Source organism: Heteronotia binoei, chromosome 15, assembly GCF_032191835.1.
Source record: "Heteronotia binoei isolate CCM8104 ecotype False Entrance Well chromosome 15, APGP_CSIRO_Hbin_v1, whole genome shotgun sequence".
NCBI classification, from domain to species: domain Eukaryota; kingdom Metazoa; phylum Chordata; class Lepidosauria; order Squamata; family Gekkonidae; genus Heteronotia; species Heteronotia binoei.
Genome location: NC_083237.1, coordinates 22678067 through 22697380, shown reverse-complemented (window position 1 = coordinate 22697380; position 19314 = coordinate 22678067). Strand labels below are relative to the sequence as shown.

Below are 19314 nucleotides of genomic sequence, written 5' to 3'. Positions count from 1 at the left end.
GATACAAGGCAGACTGCAAAAACTATCTTTAACAAAAGGTATTGGTACTTTTGCTAGCAGCAAAGGATTGTTACCCGCCCTCCTATCCCAACAGGCAAAAAGCAGAAGTCTGTCCATCAAGTGTATTTAAGTTTATGCTGAAAATGCTTCCCTTGTTATGCACTAGACAAATTGCAGAAAGGCCTATCACTGGCAATTGGCCACAAAAGCTAAATAGAACCTGCATGTTCAGAGACATTATTTAATTTCCCCAAACCTCGGGGGGGGGGGGCGGTGCTTGACCATCCCAGTTTCTCTTTCTAGACCTGCTAGTGTTTCTGAAAGGGTGGCTGAAGTGAGACTGGAAAGCAAATGAGTTGACTTTCCCCATCCTGCATGTTCTCTGCCAAGAGAGTGAAACTTTTGAAAATTCAAAGTGAAAATATATTTCTTTGCAGCGCCCACTAAGGTAATCAGAAAGTGAGCAGAGTCACTGTAAGGCAGAGCTTCTTATTGGCTGCTCTCATTCCAATGAAAGGGTTTTCAAAGACTGCAATAATAGGCAGCCGCTGGAAGATCAGGAGGCTAAGTAAGCACCTGGGCTTCCCTTAGCCAGTGTGTGGTTCCACTCTCCATTTCAGGATTTCCTGAAATCTTCCCAGGTGGTGTGTGGTAGGGAAGTATTGTTTGGCTCCACCTCCTGTGGCAGCCATTTTGGAGTGGCACTCACCACTCCCTCTCAAGATTCCAAAAGTGCCCACAAAAGTTGATCAAAAAGTTTAGGGACCCCCTGGTCTGTGTAGACTTCACTACATTGTATATGGAGGAACCACAATCTGCCGTTAGGGGACCGGATCAAACAGTGATTCTTTTAAGTGGAACAGGACTTTTTCCCCTCCCCTAACCTAGTGCAGCCTGAAATACTGCTTCTGGGAGACAGGAAACTCCCGAGGAACAGCATGATGAACTTACTGAAGGCCTCCAGTAGAAGACAAAAATCCCTCCCACTTTAATTAGTATTAATCTAGTGCTGGATCCAACCCTGAAATCATAACTTGCTTCAGCTCCTCCTTCGTTGCTAGATTTGAGTCCAGTACCACCTTAGACACCAACAAAATTTTAGGGCTATAAGTGTTTGAGAGACAAAGTCCTTCCTTTGCTGTTTCCTAAGCCTCAACTTCCACTTCTAGAGGAAGTACAAAACTTTAGCAGCAGGACAAGGAGATTCTGTTCCTCAGTCCAGCGTGGGACTACAGTTGCCTCCACGTAGAGCTGTTGTTCCTCGTTCCTCTCCACACTGCAGTGGTTTTAAAAGGGGCTTCTGCACATTGCTTTGCGGTCATCTACCTTCTGAGTTTTCTTTGGCTCTCTTCCTGTTTCCCACACCTGAGTTGTTACAATCCCTCCTGAAAGAGACAATGCTGTGTGATAAGTTCACTTAACCTTGGAGGGGGACCAGGGCTTGGTGACAGCATCTGCTTGGTATGCAGAAGGTCCCAGTTTCATTCCGCAGCTAAAAAGACCAGGTGGGAGGTGACGCCAAAGACCTGTAACTTGAGACCCTGGAGAGCTGTTGCCTGTCTGAGTAGGCAGTATGAACCATAGATGGACCAATGGTCTGATAAGGCAGCTTCATGTGTCCATTTTATCACGGCTTTCATTGTAGAAAAAGTCCAACAGGAACTCATTTACATATTAGGCCACACCCCCTGATGCCAAGCCAGCCAGAACTGCATTCCTGCTAAAAAAAAAAAAAACCCTGCATTTTATATTTCAATTTCTTTCCTACAAGTATTGTCCTTGGATATTTTTCAAACTCTTGTGTGTATACTGATAACATCTTTCTTGTCTCACAAGCCATGGACAGCACATATTACAAGCTTAAAACCACTACTGAATGTACCTAAAGTAGGATCTCGAATGCTACAAACTTCAGAGAGGTGGCAAACAGATCATTATAGTGAGAGCGACTGGGCAGGGGGGGGGGGGGTGGGCTTCTGACCAAGGATTGACTTGCCTCACGACCTCAATCCATAGGTGCTTCCTGCACCTGGAAGCAACATTTTATAGTTAAAAGGAGAGGAATAGGACTCTTTGGAAGCACAGCCTACAGAAATAACTGTCTGTGTCATGGGAGTTAGAGACTCCCCCCTCCCCACCCCCTTGCCATAAGCTCTTTTGTGACTCTGGGGTGACGTCGCATCACGTTTTCACAGCAGACTTTTTATGGGGTGGTTTGCCATTGCCTTCCCCAGTCATTTACACCTTCCCCCCAGCAAGCTGGGGACTCATTTTACCAACCTCGGAAGGATGGAAGGCTGAGTCAACCTTGGGCCAGCTACCTGAACCCAGCTTCCACCAGGATTGAACTCAGGTTGTGAGCAGAGCTTGGACTGCAGTACTGCAGCTTACCACTCCGTGCCACGCCTGCAAGCAAAAGCACGTCTACAAATCTGAAACACCCAAAATCTGGAGTCAGAATTCCTCCACCCCGCTCTGCAGAAGATGGTCAAATAATCAGTCGCTTGCTTGTGCTGCCATTCCACAACTAGTTCTCCCACTAGGCTACTGGGTCTGTTGGAAGGGCAAACCTGTACTCTCCCTCCCATCCCCAGCATCAAGCAAGCAATCGCCCTCCATTTGCTCATGTGCACGCTCCTCTCTCATTCTCTCCTCCTCGTGCCAAAGAAGATTATGCTGGAAGAAGGAAGGAGAAGAAGAGAAGTGGCAACTGAACAGCAGACATCGCTGTAGCCTGGGAACAAGAAGCAGCCACCCAAACTCAGTGCTCACAGGCAAGGAAATGGCAGAGGCAAATGACCACTCGAGCACAAGATAATGTTGGGGTTTTTTTATTTCTCACAAAACAGGAGATAGATGAGAAGTCAAACCTCTTTCCTCCTCCCAGAAACATACCATCACACACACGCACACACCCCTTTCCCCACCCCCAAAAGTTCAGCAAGTTCTTCTTGGCTGCTGCTGTGCTGAGTTACACCCCCATGCTCCTTGGGGCGGGATCTGGATTCCAATCACGTGTAGAGGTCAAAATCAATGCGTTTGGAATTGTAGAACTGACCGTCAGAATTATCCGCCTTCCGGCAGTAAACGCCATCAGGGAAATAGCCCTGGGACACCCAGTCCTGGAGGGACATGCAAGAGAAGAATGTTGAATGGAACTGGTGGTGGGGAGAAATTATGAGAGAATTTGGGGGCAGGGGGAACAATAAAAAAGTGTCTAAACCCAGGATTAACACAACCATTCTAGGACTCGTATCCCTGGCTTGTAAATCAAGAATGATAACCAAAAATACACATACACACACAAGTGAACAGCTAAAGTCAGTAAAAGGTATTAATGTACATAAGAGGCTAACCAAACAATGAACACTAAACCCAAGCAATAATTCAAAATCAACAGTTTTTCATGGGCAAGAAACTTGGCTTTTTCTCCTCTTGCTTTTCTTTAAAATGGATTTTCCCAGGAAGCTGAATTCTGCTCCTACTAATGAACTCTGTGTTCACATTGTCAAAAATACATGCAGGCCAGCATTGTACTACACCTAAAACACATTCTTACAAATCTTCGAGGGAAGGCGGTTCCATAAAAATATGATGGAATTACCCACACTACTTCATCTGCAGCCTAGATGTTCCAACCATAGGGGTGGGGGTGGGGGGGGAGTCAGTCTGGAAAGAGACACAGACTGAACTTGCAATAAAATCAAAAGTCACTATTGGCCATGATTCTCTATGACACAGAACAGTACGGGCCCTGCGATGTTTAGATCAGTTCCGCAGGGCCTGTAAGACCTACCTCTTCAAACTAGCCTTCACCTAATACCGAGCCAAGAAAGTTTCGCTGGACATGTTTTAGCCACTGAATTTTATTAAGACCTAAGTTATAGCACCACAATGTTAATTTTAATATTGTTGTTAATGGTTTAATGATGATTTTATTATTGAAATTGTGATTTACTATGTATGGTTTTATTGAATTTTATACTCGTATGTTGTGAGCCGCCCTGAGCCTGCCCTGGCGGGGAGGGCGGGATATAAATAAAAAGTATTATTATTATTATTACCCCATCATCCCTGTGATGAAAGTCAGAGTGGAAAACCAGTTCAATCTTAGACCAACAAGGACTTCATTTCTGTGTGACACTCTAGTCTTTTCCTCTCTCTGTGGTTCAAACTTGAAATACAATTTGTCTTGTTAAATGCTGCCCCACTGTCCACCTTTGGGACTGCTGTGGAAACAGAGTAAGAGACTAGCTGTACAGGGGGTGTTCCACATGGATTATCTGCCCCAAGTCTGATGTTGTTGGAAAGTGCCCCCCCCCCCGATTTCTCACAGCATTGCAGTGTGTTTGTATACCTGCTGGAGTTTCTCCATCTTTGCTCTGATCTTTCCCAAGCCTGCTTAGTTCCAAAATTTTGGGAAAGATCACAGAAAAACCTAGACAGGTGGCAAAATCCAAAAGTTTTAATTTTACCATTTTTGCCCATACAGCAGCTGTTTTCCCCACCCAGTCACCGAGGCATTTGCCTTTCACAACTGAATAGAATTTCACTGATATACCACAGTAGCAATGTGCATATCAGGTCCCCTGAATTCTCAGCTTTCATTTTAAAAAGTCAGTCTCCTTCCTCTTTTGTTGAGGCGCTATAAGGAAAAAGGCATATCTCCACAAGGAACGATGTGAAAGACTTTTTAATGGAAGTTGGTCATTCGGAAAACCTGATATGTGTACTGATGTACTGGTTTATCGACAACACTCTCTGCTCTCCACATTTTTTAAAAAATGGGAGAAACCTGCTGTGTTGAAGCCCTGTTGCCACTGTGCTGTATTACCAGCTGCAACAGGGAAACTACACAAGCCTGTCTCCATGTGAAAAACATCTAAGATACACAAGATCCAAGTCATCTAGGGAAGCCAGTGAAGGCACTTGTAATACTCATCAAAATCCTTCAGTGCCAAAACCCCAGTTACTCCTGGAGCAACAGATCATATTACTGTTCGAGAATCTCTGGTGCAGCCCTGACCTGGATAGCCTAGGCAAGCCTTATCTTGTCAGATCTGGGAAGCTAAGCAGGGTTGCCTTTGATTAGCACTTGGATGGGAGACCTCCATGGAATACCAGCAGTCGGGAGCACAGAGGCAGGTTTTATTCAGTCACCTCCCTGAATATCCTCAGGTCCCCAGTAGGGGTCAGTCACCAGAAGCTGTCATGGCTTCCAGGTGCTCAAACACACACATGCAGTACAAAAATACACACACAAAAGGGATCTTTGGTGCGGACTGGCAAGTGGCCACTGCAAGGAGGGCAAGCTCCTTTTGCCTTTCACAGCTCTGTCTGGCCACAAAGGCATGCACCACCCCAGAAGCTGTGCAATGACAACATCAAACCAACAAAAACAATGAATGGATGAAAGGGATCACAGAGGATGAGAGGCATGAATGCGCATAAAGGTGGCGCATTAGACAGAACAAGCAAGAGCAGAATAAACAGCCAGCCAATGGATGGAGGAGCAAAAAGGGAAGACGACTGGCATGGGAGGTGGGGAGAGCATAAGGATACACAAGAAGATCGTGGAAGCAACTCGAACCATAAATATAAAATGAGAGCGAGGAAGAGACAAAGAGCAAAAGAATTCATGGCAGTTCATCTGCCCCCTTCAGCTCTTACCTGCATCTGGGAACTGCTAAAGGGGCCATAGAGTTCAGATGTGTTCGTGTTCTCCCATTTATATTCCCACATCACCTCAGAGAGAATGTTGTCACTGCCTGGCTGTTGCTCCTGACCTCCCGCTGCTGAAGAACATTATCATGTCAGGTTGCCGACTGCACTGAAAACCCAACGACAAAGAGCTGGAACATTCCATCGGGAGAATCACAATTGCCGGGCTGAACTACTTCAAACAACGTGGCGGGGGGGGGGGGTTGGTGGTGTAGCCAGAGGTCTGAGTGTCTTCCTGAAGACTCTTTGCACAGAGAGACACAGCATGTTGGGGAGAACGCCACACCGGAACCCTTCTCCCCAACATTCTTCTCTTCTTGATGCTGCAACAAGCATTCCAACTTGACTCCCCCACCAGTAGTCTGAAGTGGTACAGGCTCAGCAAGGCGTTTGTCTGTGCGGTTCTCCCGATCATGTGTTTCAGCTCTAAGGCTGCCCCGTTCCTCCCCCTCCCCCTAACCAGGCAAGCCATCAGCCTTCCCGCTCCGTCCTCTCACCCACTGGTGTCTTCTCCCCCAGCTTTGCTTCATCGATATCCTCAGCAAACATGTCTAATTCGGGTTCGGAAGGCGCTGCAGGAGGATGATCCAACGCCCGGAGCCTTAAAGCCAGCTTCTCCCGAGTCTCCTGGTAGATCTCGTAGACCCCTCGCGCCACCATCTGGTCTGCCAGCCCCGACAAGCGCTCCAGCTGCTCTTTCCGCTCAGGGGACTCCAGCTTCTGGGGATCACCCTCCTCCACTGGCTCCGCCTCCTCTGCCTTCAGGCGGCTCCAGGGCCTCCGCTGGCGCCCAGTGCTCTTGGTCCCACCCTTGTCTCCAAGCCTTTGGATAGCTCTGGCCACCGTCTCGCCGGGCTGCACTAAATCCACCATCCCTTCGAGCAGCTCCCTCTTGTCCAAAGGCGTCTGGCCAACCTCGAGGCTGTCGTCGTCCTCTTCCTTGTCATCCTCTGCGGAATCCAGGGGTGCCTTCTTCCGACCGGGAGGCTGTTCCTTTATCTTGACCTGGTGGGGAAAAGAGAGCGATGAATTATAAGTAGGGGGGGGGGGACAGGATGTTTTTAAAAACTCACAGAATGTAGATCTGGACCTAATGATGCAGCTACACTCCTTTGTAGTGGTTCCCTCAGACACTCTTCCCACAATCTGTGGGGTGCATGCACGCAATGATACCATGCAAACACTGGACAGAGAACCATGCCACTCTTTGTCTAGAAACAGGCCTCAATATGTTAGAAACTAGAGCATGGCTTATATAAATCAAATATTGGCTACATGTGCACTATTCTGCTAACCGTGGGAGTTATTTATATAAAATGCTGTCTGAATTATTGTCCAAATGGATTTCCTGCATAGAGAGTAAAATAATCACCTTAGGTTTGTCTATGGATTCTTTTTATATGTTTCCTCTCACAAACACGTATTATGTAATTAAACACAGAATTTTAGATATTGAATTAGAAAAACAAATGAGTGTTGCGAATAAATCTTGCTCCCAACTATTGGTCATTTGTCTTCTTATTTATCAACTCTCCATGTTCCAAAATTGCATACAGCATTTACCCTTGCCAGATGCAATACAATCCCATCAGCAGTTACCAATGGTAGATATAAAAAAATCCCACTTTCATTAAGACTATGTATATGTAATTTAAAACAAGTTGACTCGTCCCATATTCTTCTTTATTGACCCCTATATGATACTATATGAGGTTTCTAGATCCAGTTCTGTTCAATATGACAGGCTGCTCAGGTGCTGTAAAGGTTTGCCATCTTCTGAATGATTTGTCATCTGAAATAACTGAAAAGGTTGCTTTATTCTTAAGTCTGGTAATCAAGGATTGATAGTCCAACGTATAGCTGCATATGACTGTTTTTGTTATTTTTGTAGCAGTTTATTTGCTTGTTTATAATCTGATATATGCTAATAAAGGCTTTTTTGAGTTTGAGTAAGAGAATCATAGAGTTGGAAGGAACCTCCAGGGTCATCTAGTCCAATCCCTGCACAACACAGAAAATTCACAAATACCTTCTCTCACACACCCCCAGTGACCCCCGTTCCATGCCCAGATGCTGTCATCCTGTATCAAATACAAGTTCCTGCACTTACATGGTACAATCCGGGAATCCACATAGCCTAATTTATACCATCATCTCTATGTGATGTACCTGGGGAATCTCAAGGGCCGTGGGGTAGCAGAGATCGTTCGTTCCAACAGTTTTCCACACAGGCTAGAAGGGAGGTCTTACCCAGTCTATGTTGTCCAACCAGTTGTCCCGAATCATGGCCTCCTTCTTCAAGAAGTAGTTCCCCTCCGAGTCAAAATGGCCTTCTTCCATCTCCTCCTGCAAGTTGAATGGGGTGATCCGGACGCCGTCTTCATAGTCAATGGTGGCAGACTCCTGTCCTGCAAGGGCAAGTGGGATGAAAAGTTTTTACCACTCTCCTGTAACTCGACACTTCCGCAAGTTTAGCATTTTTATCACTGAACCAGGAGGAATGCATGGCAATGAATCCTTTAACACCGCAAATATCACACCCAGGCATCTCCTTACATTAAAAAAATACAGTGAACATCTTTGCAAGTATTTGGGGAAAAGCTTTGCCCACAGTTGTTTTCTAAGTATTATAACAGCTCTTAAATTGCCCATTCACCCCTCGAACAACCATATCTACACCCCTGGCATCCCCAACACAACCCCCACTCTTGTTTTTACAGCCATGAGGGTCAGAAATTTGATGGTTTAAATGAGAATTAAAAAAAAAAGATAAGGATATCAGAATGCTGAATTCTGACACCAAAAACTTGCAATTCTAGCCCTCAGTTCCAAGACCACACTTACCCTCCACATCGTCTGATGCAAGAATATCATATTTACTGCCTCGCCCTTCATCGTCACCCTCATCATCATCATCCTCCTCATCACTGTCCAATGAATGCTTGCCCTTAAAGCGGCTGCCTGGCCCTCCAACTGCAGGTTCCACCAGCTAATATGGGAGACAAAGGTGAAGAAACTCTTTATTCCGGGACTGAAATCTCTCTCCCTTTCTGTCAACATCAGTAGTTTCTGGCTTCTTTAAACTAGCAGTTACTCTGATTGTAAACTGCCCTGAGTCTTTTTTTTTTTTAGTTAAAAAGATATATGCTGCCTCTCCAGAAAACCTGCTTGAGGTGGCTTACAAAGTAACACACAATAAAACAGCATAAAAATTGTTTTAAAAAATAAGCCATTAAAACCCAGCCAGAGTATACAGACAACATAAAACACGCAACAGTTCAGAACAATTCTCATAAAACGGTCCTCAGAAAAAAAAACTGTACAACCACTTTAAAAACCTCAACCCTCTTAAATAAAAACCTGGGTGAAAAATTTTGCCCTGGCCTCTACAAGAGAGCAGGGTAGGTGGCGGGCAAGCCTAAAAAAAAAAATGCATTTCACAGGCAAGGTGCCACCACGAAAAAAGCCCTGTCTGTAGTCACCACCAACCTCCCCTCTTGTAAGAATCATCTTAAGTAGAAGGCTAGAACATACAGAAGAATTAATTCCTTCAATGATGTACTCAAACAATCTTCCAGTTTTTTGTGTAACAAAAATGGTATTACTTGTTCCCTGCCAATTTGTCTTCTGCAGACCAAGTTCAGGGCAGGAAGGAACGAAAGAGGTGATTCCCTCTTTCTCACACACACACACACACACACACACACACAGAGCTTCTGACACTCATCTCTCACCTTCTTCTTTGACAAACTCATTTCCTCTTCATCTTCATTGCCTTGATCCTCAAAGGTCACCTTCCGTTTGGACATTCTGGTCCTGAGAGAAGCAATGCAGATTAACAGGTGGATGGAAAGACAACCTACAGAGTCATCCCCACAATGCACAACACTCCAAAGCCGGCTATCGAGTCAACTTTTGACTGTCTGCGAGCTTCGGCAGAAGGCTGGTTCTGCAACTGATAATGCCCTTATCTCCACTCTGCACATGTCCAGGGAAAGTTTGTAAACACACAGTTGCTGACTCCATCTTTACAGCCCACAGTGATAAACAGGACAGCTGAATGAACATCACTTAACCCTCTTGTATACCAGAAGTCCAACACAACTCCACTGATTACCGATTACTTAAAAAAAAATTCTGTTCTACCCAAGATGGAACCAAACAAGTCTAAATCAGCTTAATGACTGCGCACCACCTATGGCAAATAGTTGCCATGTTCTAGTTGATCCTGCATTGAAGTTGGCCCACTCAGTGGCTACTGAGGCCGGTTCCTTCTCTACAGTGGGTCTCACCTTGTGGAAGGGGACCCCTGAGGAGGTGAATTAGGAGGGAGGTGCTTCAAGGCCATCTTACTTGCGACGGCCATTAGTGGGGTTGAAGTTGCAGGCATTTGGGAGGGTAGCAGATGGGGCTTTACTGTATTTTGTATGTTTCAATCTTTGGCATTGCAAATTATCTTTAAAGATTATTTTACCAAACCAACAAATAATTGAACCACTACCCAACAGAAATGACAAAATGTAAGAATGATCAGGCTGTTGCACTTTTTGACAGCTGCTTCGCAGGTAGAAATTAATCAGTTACATAAACCCCATCAGTGTTAGTTATCTCTTGCTGAACTTCTGCCTGTCACACATCCAATAAGGAACTGAAACCCCTGAATGTAGAAAAGGGCATAAGATGATAAGATCACTGCTGGATCAGACCAAATGTCCACCTAGTCCAGCATCCTGTTTTCCACAGTAGCTAACTGGATATTTCTAAGAAGCATACAAGCAGCATATGAGGGCCATAGGCATCCCCACCAATTCCCTCCACCACTACCCCAACAACTGAATAGGGCTAGTAGGGGTTAATGAGCCTCTCCTCTGACATTAGGGCATGGAGTCCCCTTTTAAAACTTAGGACAGATCTGAGAAGGGGTAACGAGTTGCTAGCAAGAAAACCCATCAGTTACTATGGAGACTAAGCACTGCTCCCACTCTAGCACAGATACACCTCTTCTTCTCCCACCTTCTCCCCAGACTTGCACTCTTCACAATAATCTAAAATAAAACAGCCACACCAAGATAATAGCCAGTCAAAAGACACACGTATTGCCTTTTCTTGATGTTTTGTTCTAAATTTTTTGAACGAACATCCTCCAAACGTCTTGCTGAAAATTATGCAAGTTCACCTCACCCCCTTTGTGTGTGCAATTCTGCTCTCCTTGAAGGATTTTCACATTATTTGGGGTTTTATTTTGTGTGGCAAAATCCAGGAAGAATTGAAAGTAAAGGATTGGACTGCTAAGACAACACACATGAAGCTGCCTTATACTGAGTCAGACCCTTAGAATAATAGAATCACAAAGTTGGAAGGGGCCATACAGGCCATCTAGTCCAACCCCCTGCTCAATACAGGATCAGCCTAGAGCATCCCTGACAAGTGTTTGCCCAGCCACTTTTTTTTAAAAAGGCTACCCACCTCCCTAGGCAGCCTGTTCCAATGCTAAACTGCTCTTACTGTAAAGTTTTTTTTCTAATATTTAGACAGTACCTTCCTACCCTTACTTTAAACTCATTACTGTGAGTCCTCTCCTCTATTTCCAACAGGAACAGCTCCATGCTCTCCTCTAAGTGACAGCCCTTCAAATACTTCAAGAGAACAATCATAGCCCCCCTCAACCTCCTCTTCTCCAGAATGAACATTCCCCATAGCTTTTCCTCCTAGGGCTTGGTCTCCAGGCCCCTGATAATCCTTGTTGCTTTCCTCTGCACCTGCTCCATTCTGTCCTTTTGAACTGAGGCCTCCAGAACTACACACAATACTTCAGGTGTGGCCTGACCAATGCAGTGTACAGCAGAACTATGACATTTGAATGTTATGCCTCTATTGATACATCCCATGACTGCATTAGCCTTTTTTGTTGCTGCATCACACCGGCTGCTCATATTTAACTTATCGCTCACCCATACCCCAATATTTTGTTCACACACGCTGCTACCCAGAAGTGTATCTCCCATCCAGTTATGTGTGTTGCTCATTTTGTTACCCAGATCTAGAACTCAGCACTTATCCTTGTTAAATTGCATCTTCTTCACATCTGCCCACTTTTCCAGTGTGCTCAAATCTCGCTATCTCTATCTTCTGGTGTGTTCGCTGTTCCTCCCAATTTGGTTTAATCTGCAAATTTAATGAGTAGCTCCTCCACACTGTCATCCAGATCATTAATAAAAATATTGAATAGTACTGGGCCCAGAACCAAGCTCTGAGGCACACCACACTGGTCTCCTCCCTCCATTCAGATGAAGTGCCATTGACAACTACTCTTTATGTGTTGTTCTCCAACCAGTTCCCTATTCACCTATCCCAGAGTCCAGTCCACAGTCCTCTAGTTTACCCATCAGAACATCATGGGGAACCCTGTTACTGAAATTCAGGTAAACAACATCAACAGCATTCCCCCAATCCAGTAAGCTTGTCACTTGATCAAAGAAGAAAATGAGGTTGGTCTGGCAGGAGCTGTATGGGACAAATCCATGCTGACTTCTCCGGATCACCAAGTTGTCCTTTAGATGTTTGCAGACTGATCCCTTTAAAATCTGCTCCAGTTTCTTCCCAGGGACAGAGATCAGGATTGTCTACTCAGACTGGCAGCAGTTCTCCAGGATCTCAGACAGAAGTCTTTCATATCACCTACCACCTGGACCTATTATTATATAACTTTTTAACTTGGGAGATGCCAGGGATAGAACCTGGGACCTTTTGCACGCAAAGCAGAGGCTCTTTCACTGAGCCACATCTCCTCCCCTAACATAAATCAACTTCGGGAGAGAATAGCAGCCCACTGTTATCACTTCCTCCTTATCAAAATCCAGGCAAATTCCCCAGCTTTCCTTCACCCGCAAAACTCTTGTACATCAAGCCGTCTTATTTGCATATGCAAATCAATTCTACGCACACCCACCAATCGCTATCAAACCCTTTCCTCCTCCTAGAAAGCACCCCAAGGCTGCAGCCTCTCTCATAGGTGAGTCCAAGGCGGGAACTAGTCTGAGGGCACAGCTCAGCGGCTTCAAGGCAGTCGGAGAGTCCCCATTTTCTCCCCTCCAAATGGCCTCTCCATCACGCCTAAGAAGCCATGCACAAGAAGCAGTTGTATTTTGCAAATACCTTCGCACATACACACCCCCGGGCGGTAGAAAAGAAGCCCACCCCTACCTAAATCGTCACGCTGAGACTCCTGCAGCTACCCCAGCCCCTGAAGCGCCACCGCGAAGGCATCAACATCCGGGGTCTACAGCATTCAAAACCGGATACGACGGAAAGCGAGCAGGGGCATTTCTCCGTAGAGGAAATGACGTTACTTCGGGCACCCGATGGCTTTATTCAGAAGGAAGTACGGGCAAATTTTAAAGGCACAGCGCGCCTTCCGCTTTTTCCTCTGTCCAGGGATTGAACCTTCACCGCTAAAAAATTAAAATATTTAAAAATTAATTGGCTCATACAATTGTGTAGGAGTTCCATGGGTTTTTAAAATATATATACTAATGTCCTATCCTTAAAAAAACAAACAAACTTGATCTCACTGGTGTGGTCTCCCGCCTGCTGCTGTTGTAGATGAGGAACACGCAGAAGGGTCTCCCCGTTACTCGGTTGCAGTAAAAGCTGCCAAGACTCTCGCATTGATCGTGGCAGACGTTTTCGTGGACTGGATCCCATGACAGCCTGTCACAATAAAATAGCGATCTAAGGCTTTCTACTAAGAAGTACATCCCATGTTAAATCCCTGATTTACTCCCAGGAAAGTGTCTTTGAGATTGTATGTTAAATCCGCTAGCCTTTAAAGGGAGTCAAAATCAAGGGGTTTTTTGTTCCTAAGCCAACGCTGGCATTAAAAAGGACTTCTTTAAGTGGAGTGGAAATGTTCTTCCTCACCTATGTGCTGGAAAAAGTGTGGACAGGTTGAAGATTATTTACATTGTTGGCTAGAGTGTCCTAGTGTTAAACAATTCTGGTCCTCAGTTATTACTCACATTAATTCAATTTCAAGAGTTGATATTTTGGCAATCCCAGAATATCTTTTCTTACAAGGTTGGGTCTCTCATAAATATACTTCTACAACTATTGACAGAGTCATATTATTATTGTCTGCAGCAAAAACGTGCATTGCTAGGAATTGGAAAAGCACATCACCCCCTTCCCCTACTCAGTGGCATAACAAAATTTGGGAGTTTTATATGATGGCAAAATTGACTGACAATCTTAATTCACTTGATGGCTGTGAAACATTCCATTGTTAATACTATATGGTTTCCTGTACTGGAATATCTAACTGCTCAACAAGAAATCCCTAAAATTGTTAATGATTTACACCTATGGTAGAATGTCAGCACTGTTTATTTATTATAATACCTTCCTTCGAAGGACATGTTATATGTTTATATGTGTGTGTGTGTGTGTGTGTATATATATATATATAAATGTGTGGGTGTGGGTGTGTATAGGCAGACATTTAGACAATATCAGCCTATTCATGTTTTATTTATAATTGTATTATTTATAATTGTACTGTTTCATTATTTAAAACTAATAAACTGTTATTTTTTAAAAAGGGACTTCTTTGATCACCATTTAAAACCAGCATGGGGAACTATCACCAGAACACAACAGCCTCTCCCTCTTTTGAAAATCAGGCTAGCATGGGCCAGCAATAGAAATGCAGTCGCTACAACATGTTCACGGAGGATCAACTTGAGTGTTTTGCCAGGAGGCAGGTGAATACTATGCCTGCCAGTCCAGATCCATTCTCCTCTTCTTGGGACTTTGTATTCCCTCTTCAGGTGCTGGGCAGTTTATGAACTGCTGGCCCAGCCTAGAAATCTCCCATCTTTTACTTGGCTCATAAACGTAGCGCTGTAGTGGCAGTTTAAAATTCAACAGGTAGTGATGCATGATCTGTCTGTCAGGAAACTACCAGGTCCTCCAGGAGCTCTGATTCTGGATGTGCTATGGAAAGGCCTGTATTATGTCAGAGAATATCCATTCAAATATCAATATATGACCTATCAGTACGGAGGGGAAGCAAGCTCAGGAAAAAACAGACACTTTATAAGGAATCACAGTAACTTAGAAATATTTTAAATGAACTTAATCCAAAACCACCACCATCACCCCAGGGGAAACCCCACCCCTACATTTTCTCAGTAGTTCCCTTTGATCAATTTAGGCTGCAGCCACACACACTAAATAATGCACTTTCAACCCACTTTCCAATTGCATTTTGCCAGTTCACACAGTAAAATCCAGTTGAAAAGGGCACTGAAAGGCCATTATTTAGTTAGAGTGTGTGATCACAGCCACACTCTCCCTTAAAACGAATCCCTTTTCGGACCACTGAACCAGAAATAACTTTTTAAGCTTGTGGTTAGCATCCTCAGCACACTGCGGCTTCCTTAGTTCCTCTTTGCAGCTGGCTGGCCTCTTTGCTCTTGGAGAGGTGCAGGAAGCCAAGACCTGCCCGTTGGAGTGGCTGCGGGTCTCTTCTCCCACCGAAACTCTTCCTGCTGGAAGGTGGGCTCGAGTGACTTGGATGGAGCCAGCCAGGTGAGCGCAAGCCCCGCCCCTCACCTCACCTAGGAAACCGCGACTGCCCTTGGCGGGGCGAGGGAGGAGAAACTTGAGCGGCCCGGCCCAAGAAACTCTAGTCTCAAAGGGGCGACTGGATGATTTGGCGCCAAGGTGAGGAGCTCCAGGTGGGGTGGAAAGGCCGGCTCCTGCTCTGTGGCTGCGCCCTCCAGGAAGCTCCAGGGCCTGCCAACCGGGCAGAGAGCTTGGCTTTTCTGTTTTCCATTAGTCATTGCTCCTTCGGTTGGCATTTCCCTTTTCTTAGGCTTTTCATTTCCCGCCGCCCACTTCTTAAAATTTAACCCTGGGGGTATAATCGTCTTTCCTTTGTTCCAGCCTTCCCTCAGCATGCCTTTTGTTTAGTCACCCATCCTCTCCTCGCCTGAATTCCTGCATGCCCTGGTATGTCCACTCCCTTTTTGAGGCTATTTCGCACTTTACTCCTCCTTTACTTGATGCTGTTCCCTCAGTTGGTATTTCATTTCCCTCTCTGACTTGACAGCAAAACAGGCAGTCCTGACTGGAGTTTTAAAACGGCGACTCGTTGGTTTTGTTGTGTTTTTATGTTTTGTTTATATTGTAAGCCATCCTGAGATCCACAAAGGAGAAAGGCAGCTAATAAGTGCTTTAAATGAATTTTTATTTCTCCTGTTTAGAATGTGGCTCCCTTGGTTTTTTAAATCCCCTTCAGAATCTCCTTCCCTTAATTCCTGCATTGGTTTTATTCCTTATTCTGTGTTTTCACTTTCCCTCTTACTATCCCTTCATTCTTTTATCCCTTTCTCTGTCCTTCCCAGGGTGATAAAATGACTACCCAGTTTGCTGGGGGTAAAGTGTAAGGTGACTGGGGAAGGCAATGTCAAACCACCCCATAACAAAAAGTCTGCCAAGAAAACATTGTGATGTGACATCACCCCATGGTTCGGTAATGACTCGATGCTTACACAGGGACTACCTTTACCTTTTTACTTTTTCACCAGTCTCATGCACCTATTCATGACCTTTCCAACTTGCTATTGTTTCCTTACATTCAGATGCTTTTTTTCACTCATCCTCATCTCTACACTTCCAGGGTCTGACCACCATGAAACTCCACATCTCCAGTGCTTTGATCTCTTCCCGCCTGGAACGCACCCCAGACCGGCAGGGGTTGCTGTATAAAAAGAGCAGTCGCAGTTCCTCCTACCACCCGTGTTGGTGCATGCTCTGGGGTAATCTTCTCTTCTATCGGGAGCGAGCTGGAGACCGGGATCCTCCTAAACTCATCATCTTGGAAGGCTGCACCGTGGAACTACGAGAATCCACATCTGAACCATATGCTTTTGAAATTTCTTACCCCCGTGGGTTACCTGGTAGCCGGGCATACCAGATGGCAGCTGAGAATCAAGAAACACTGGAGGGCTGGGTGCGAGCACTCAGTACCGCCAGGTTCGAATACCTCAGGGCCTTGGCTGCTGAGCTGGAAGGGCAGTTTCAAATGCTGAAGAACCAGCAGCCTCTCAAATCAGATGGAGCCCCAGGAGCCTCAAAAAACTGTAAGCTCCCCTTTCCAAAACTGGTGGCTGAAATGGGATCCAAACAGACAAATTTCTCACGGCTCCACCAGGAATTTGGTGAGGACATTGTGAGCTTAAGGTGTATGTGGAAGGAGAAGAAAGCTGCCAAGAAGCAACCTACAGAAAACAATTTGATAGACTTGGGGTAGGGGGGAAAAACAGCAATACCAAATGCTTGACCACAATAAGCAAGTCTAGAGAATTGGAATCTATATGAAGTCAGAGGAAGGGAATGATACTGCTACGTATAACTGCCTGAATCACCTGTTTGATCCGCACCTGTAAAACAGAAACCTTAGGTACTTTTTTTTAAAGAGAATATTTTAATAAATTAAAAACAGTAAGCGATGGATTATTCACTGCAACTTTATCCTCAGGGGAAAAAATTGCCAGGCATGAGGAAGGAATGCTAGTTATGGAGATCTCTGGGCCTAACAAAGTGATACCTCAGGGAGTGCTTGCAGAAGGAGGGGAAGCTTTTGGCAATGCAAATCCTTCATGAGAAAATATCTGCTATACGACCTCTACCAAAAGACAACTTTAAGGTTCTTTTGAGAGCCAGTTTGGTGTACTGGTTAAATGTGTGGACTCTTATTTGGGAGAACTGACTTTGATTCCCCACTCCTCAAGTGACCTTGGGTCAGTCATAACTCTGTCAGAGCTGTTCTTTCAAGAGCTGTTTCTGTCAGAGCTCTCTCAGCCCCACCTACCTCACAGGGTGTCTTAGGGGGAGGGAAGGGAAAGGAGATTGTAAGCCACTCTGAGGCTCCTTTGGGTAGTGAAGGGCAGTCTCTTCTCTCCTTTTTATAATTTGATCCTAACAGTCCATCAGTCGTGATCACAGAATTCTAACCCAGTATCAGCAGGCCAGCTGTTTAACAGGATGCCTTTTAACCAGCACAGCCAGTCAGAAGCCCTGCTGGGCAAAAAAGCCCCACCCACTTTCTAAAAGCACTTGGCGGGCACCAGGACAGCTGTGGAGGGGGCACTATGTTGGGGACCCCTGCCTTAGCAGTCTTCCTCAGTCCTCTTTGCAATCCTTTAACAGGGATTGAATCCAGGGCCTTCTGCTTCCAAAGCAGTACTCTGCTATTGCGGTATCATGTCCACTATATCATAAATAATTTGCCCATCTTAATTCCACTATGTAGTTCTCTTGTTACATAGTCATCCAGCTCAGGTTTAAAGCTAAGGAGACTGTTTCCAGCAACTGGAAAGAACACCTCAGACCTTGATTCTTCCAATGATTTGAAGTCAAATTCTCATCACCAGTCTAAATGTTATGCCTGGTTCCTTTGAGTCCACATTCCTCCACACAGTAGCCTCCCTGTCACTCAAGTTCTTGACAGACCCAACAGATAAATTTATTGATAGTCTTGCGTATCACTGGCCTGTTAGCTTATAGAACCAGATTGATGGTGGTGTAGGTCAAGCTGAGATTTGGGTTCAAATACCCACTTGCCATGAAGCTTATTGAGTAACCTTGGGCCAGTCACCTTCTCTCAACTTCCCCACCTCTCAGGGTTGGTGCGAGGATAAAACGGAGGAAGGGAGGATTGTGCACACCATTTTGAACTCCTTGAAAGCAGGATAAAATGCACCAAATAAAACAAGTGAGTTTGAGAACCACAGTGCTGTCATGGATAGAGTGTTGGGCTTGGACTAGGGAGACGGAATTCAAGCATGAAGCCTGGGGCCAGTCTCTCAAGCTTTACCTACTTGGCAGGGTTGTTGTGATAAAACTGAATAAGCCTCCTTCATGCCACAAGCTGTCAGAAGGGGAAGGGTGTGTATAACAATGACAAATCTGATCCAGCCCCAATGGGTAAAGCTAGCCAATGGCCCTTGGGATGGATGACCCAACCCAGTTCATAACCACAAACAAATGTGTTGCAGTGATGTAACTTGATCTATTATCTACTTCCTTTCTTTTCACTTCCTTAGAAGCTCATTGATTCATAAATCTTGAGCAGTGGAAAGTACTTATTCCTTATTTTTTGGATGCAAGGGCTAAAAGGACATATTTTGCAATTGCTAAGGTACAGTTAGATTCTTTATTGCTAAACAAAAGAGCCAGAGTTTCTGGAGTATAAGGGGATGGTTGATTAATTAAAAGCTTCATATAATGATCCCATATATTTTCAAAGAACCTACATTCGAGCAGGACATTTAAGGATGCATCAATCCTATTAAGGGTAAATTCTGTCAGAATAGGACCTATTAAAAAAACTCCACTGTAAAACCATTGTGGGGCTAATATTCAACCTTGCAAACAAGAACGTTGTGCAATATCATAAGACAGTACACATAGGGGGTCTGCCTGTGCTACTTACTACCTCATGATATTGCAGATCGAGTCTGGGAAAGAAAGACCAAATGACCAAAGTGAGCAAAGTCTACAGCCCCTCAGGATCAAGCTGCTACGGTT

At 44.9% G+C, this 19314-nt stretch overlaps 2 protein-coding genes across 6 annotated transcripts; one reads left to right on the top strand and one right to left on the bottom strand.

Moving 5' to 3' along the window:
• Window positions 1-2815: 2815 nt before the first annotated feature.
• On the bottom strand, window positions 2816-13065 carry CD2BP2 (CD2 cytoplasmic tail binding protein 2). 4 transcript variants are annotated; one of them, XM_060256831.1, is made up of 7 exons: window positions 12937-13065; window positions 9456-9537; window positions 8566-8710; window positions 7972-8129; window positions 6219-6726; window positions 5671-5795; window positions 2816-3122 (listed from the first exon to the last, which is right to left on the bottom strand). In XM_060256831.1, the coding sequence occupies exons 2-7, from the start codon at window positions 9528-9530 to the stop codon at window positions 3012-3014; spliced, it is 1122 nt and encodes a 373-aa protein (XP_060112814.1). In that variant the 5' UTR covers window positions 9531-9537; window positions 12937-13065; the 3' UTR covers window positions 2816-3011. The 4 variants fall into 4 exon arrangements, with proteins under 4 accessions (XP_060112814.1, XP_060112818.1, XP_060112817.1 ...); XM_060256835.1 differs by lacking the exon at window positions 12937-13065 and adding an exon at window positions 12671-12814 and having other exon boundaries at window positions 5671-5792; XM_060256834.1 differs by lacking the exon at window positions 12937-13065 and adding an exon at window positions 12671-12813.
• Window positions 13066-15191: 2126 nt separating this feature from the next.
• On the top strand, window positions 15192-17234 carry LOC132584874 (sesquipedalian-1-like). 2 transcript variants are annotated; one of them, XM_060256830.1, is made up of 2 exons: window positions 15192-15309; window positions 16403-17234. In XM_060256830.1, the coding sequence occupies exon 2, from the start codon at window positions 16415-16417 to the stop codon at window positions 17033-17035; it is 621 nt and encodes a 206-aa protein (XP_060112813.1). In that variant the 5' UTR covers window positions 15192-15309; window positions 16403-16414; the 3' UTR covers window positions 17036-17234. The 2 variants fall into 2 exon arrangements, with proteins under 2 accessions (XP_060112813.1, XP_060112812.1); XM_060256829.1 differs by lacking the exon at window positions 15192-15309 and adding an exon at window positions 15371-15444.
• The last annotated feature ends 2080 nt before the right edge of the window (window positions 17235-19314 follow it).

Bases quoted from the DNA above. Each gene is read 5' to 3' on its own strand.
- CD2BP2 (XM_060256831.1), bottom strand. From the start codon at position 9,530: ATGTCCAAACGGAAGGTGACCTTTGAGGATCAAGGCAATGAAGATGAA. The intron at 8,711-9,455 runs GTGAGAGATGAG...CTCCCATATTAG, and splicing joins TGAGTTTGTCAAAGAAGAAG to CTGGTGGAACCTGCAGTTGG. The intron at 8,130-8,565 runs GTAAGTGTGGTC...TTGCCCTTGCAG, and splicing joins TGCATCAGACGATGTGGAGG to GACAGGAGTCTGCCACCATT.
- LOC132584874 (XM_060256830.1), top strand. From the start codon at position 16,415: ATGAAACTCCACATCTCCAGTGCTTTGATCTCTTCCCGCCTGGAACGC.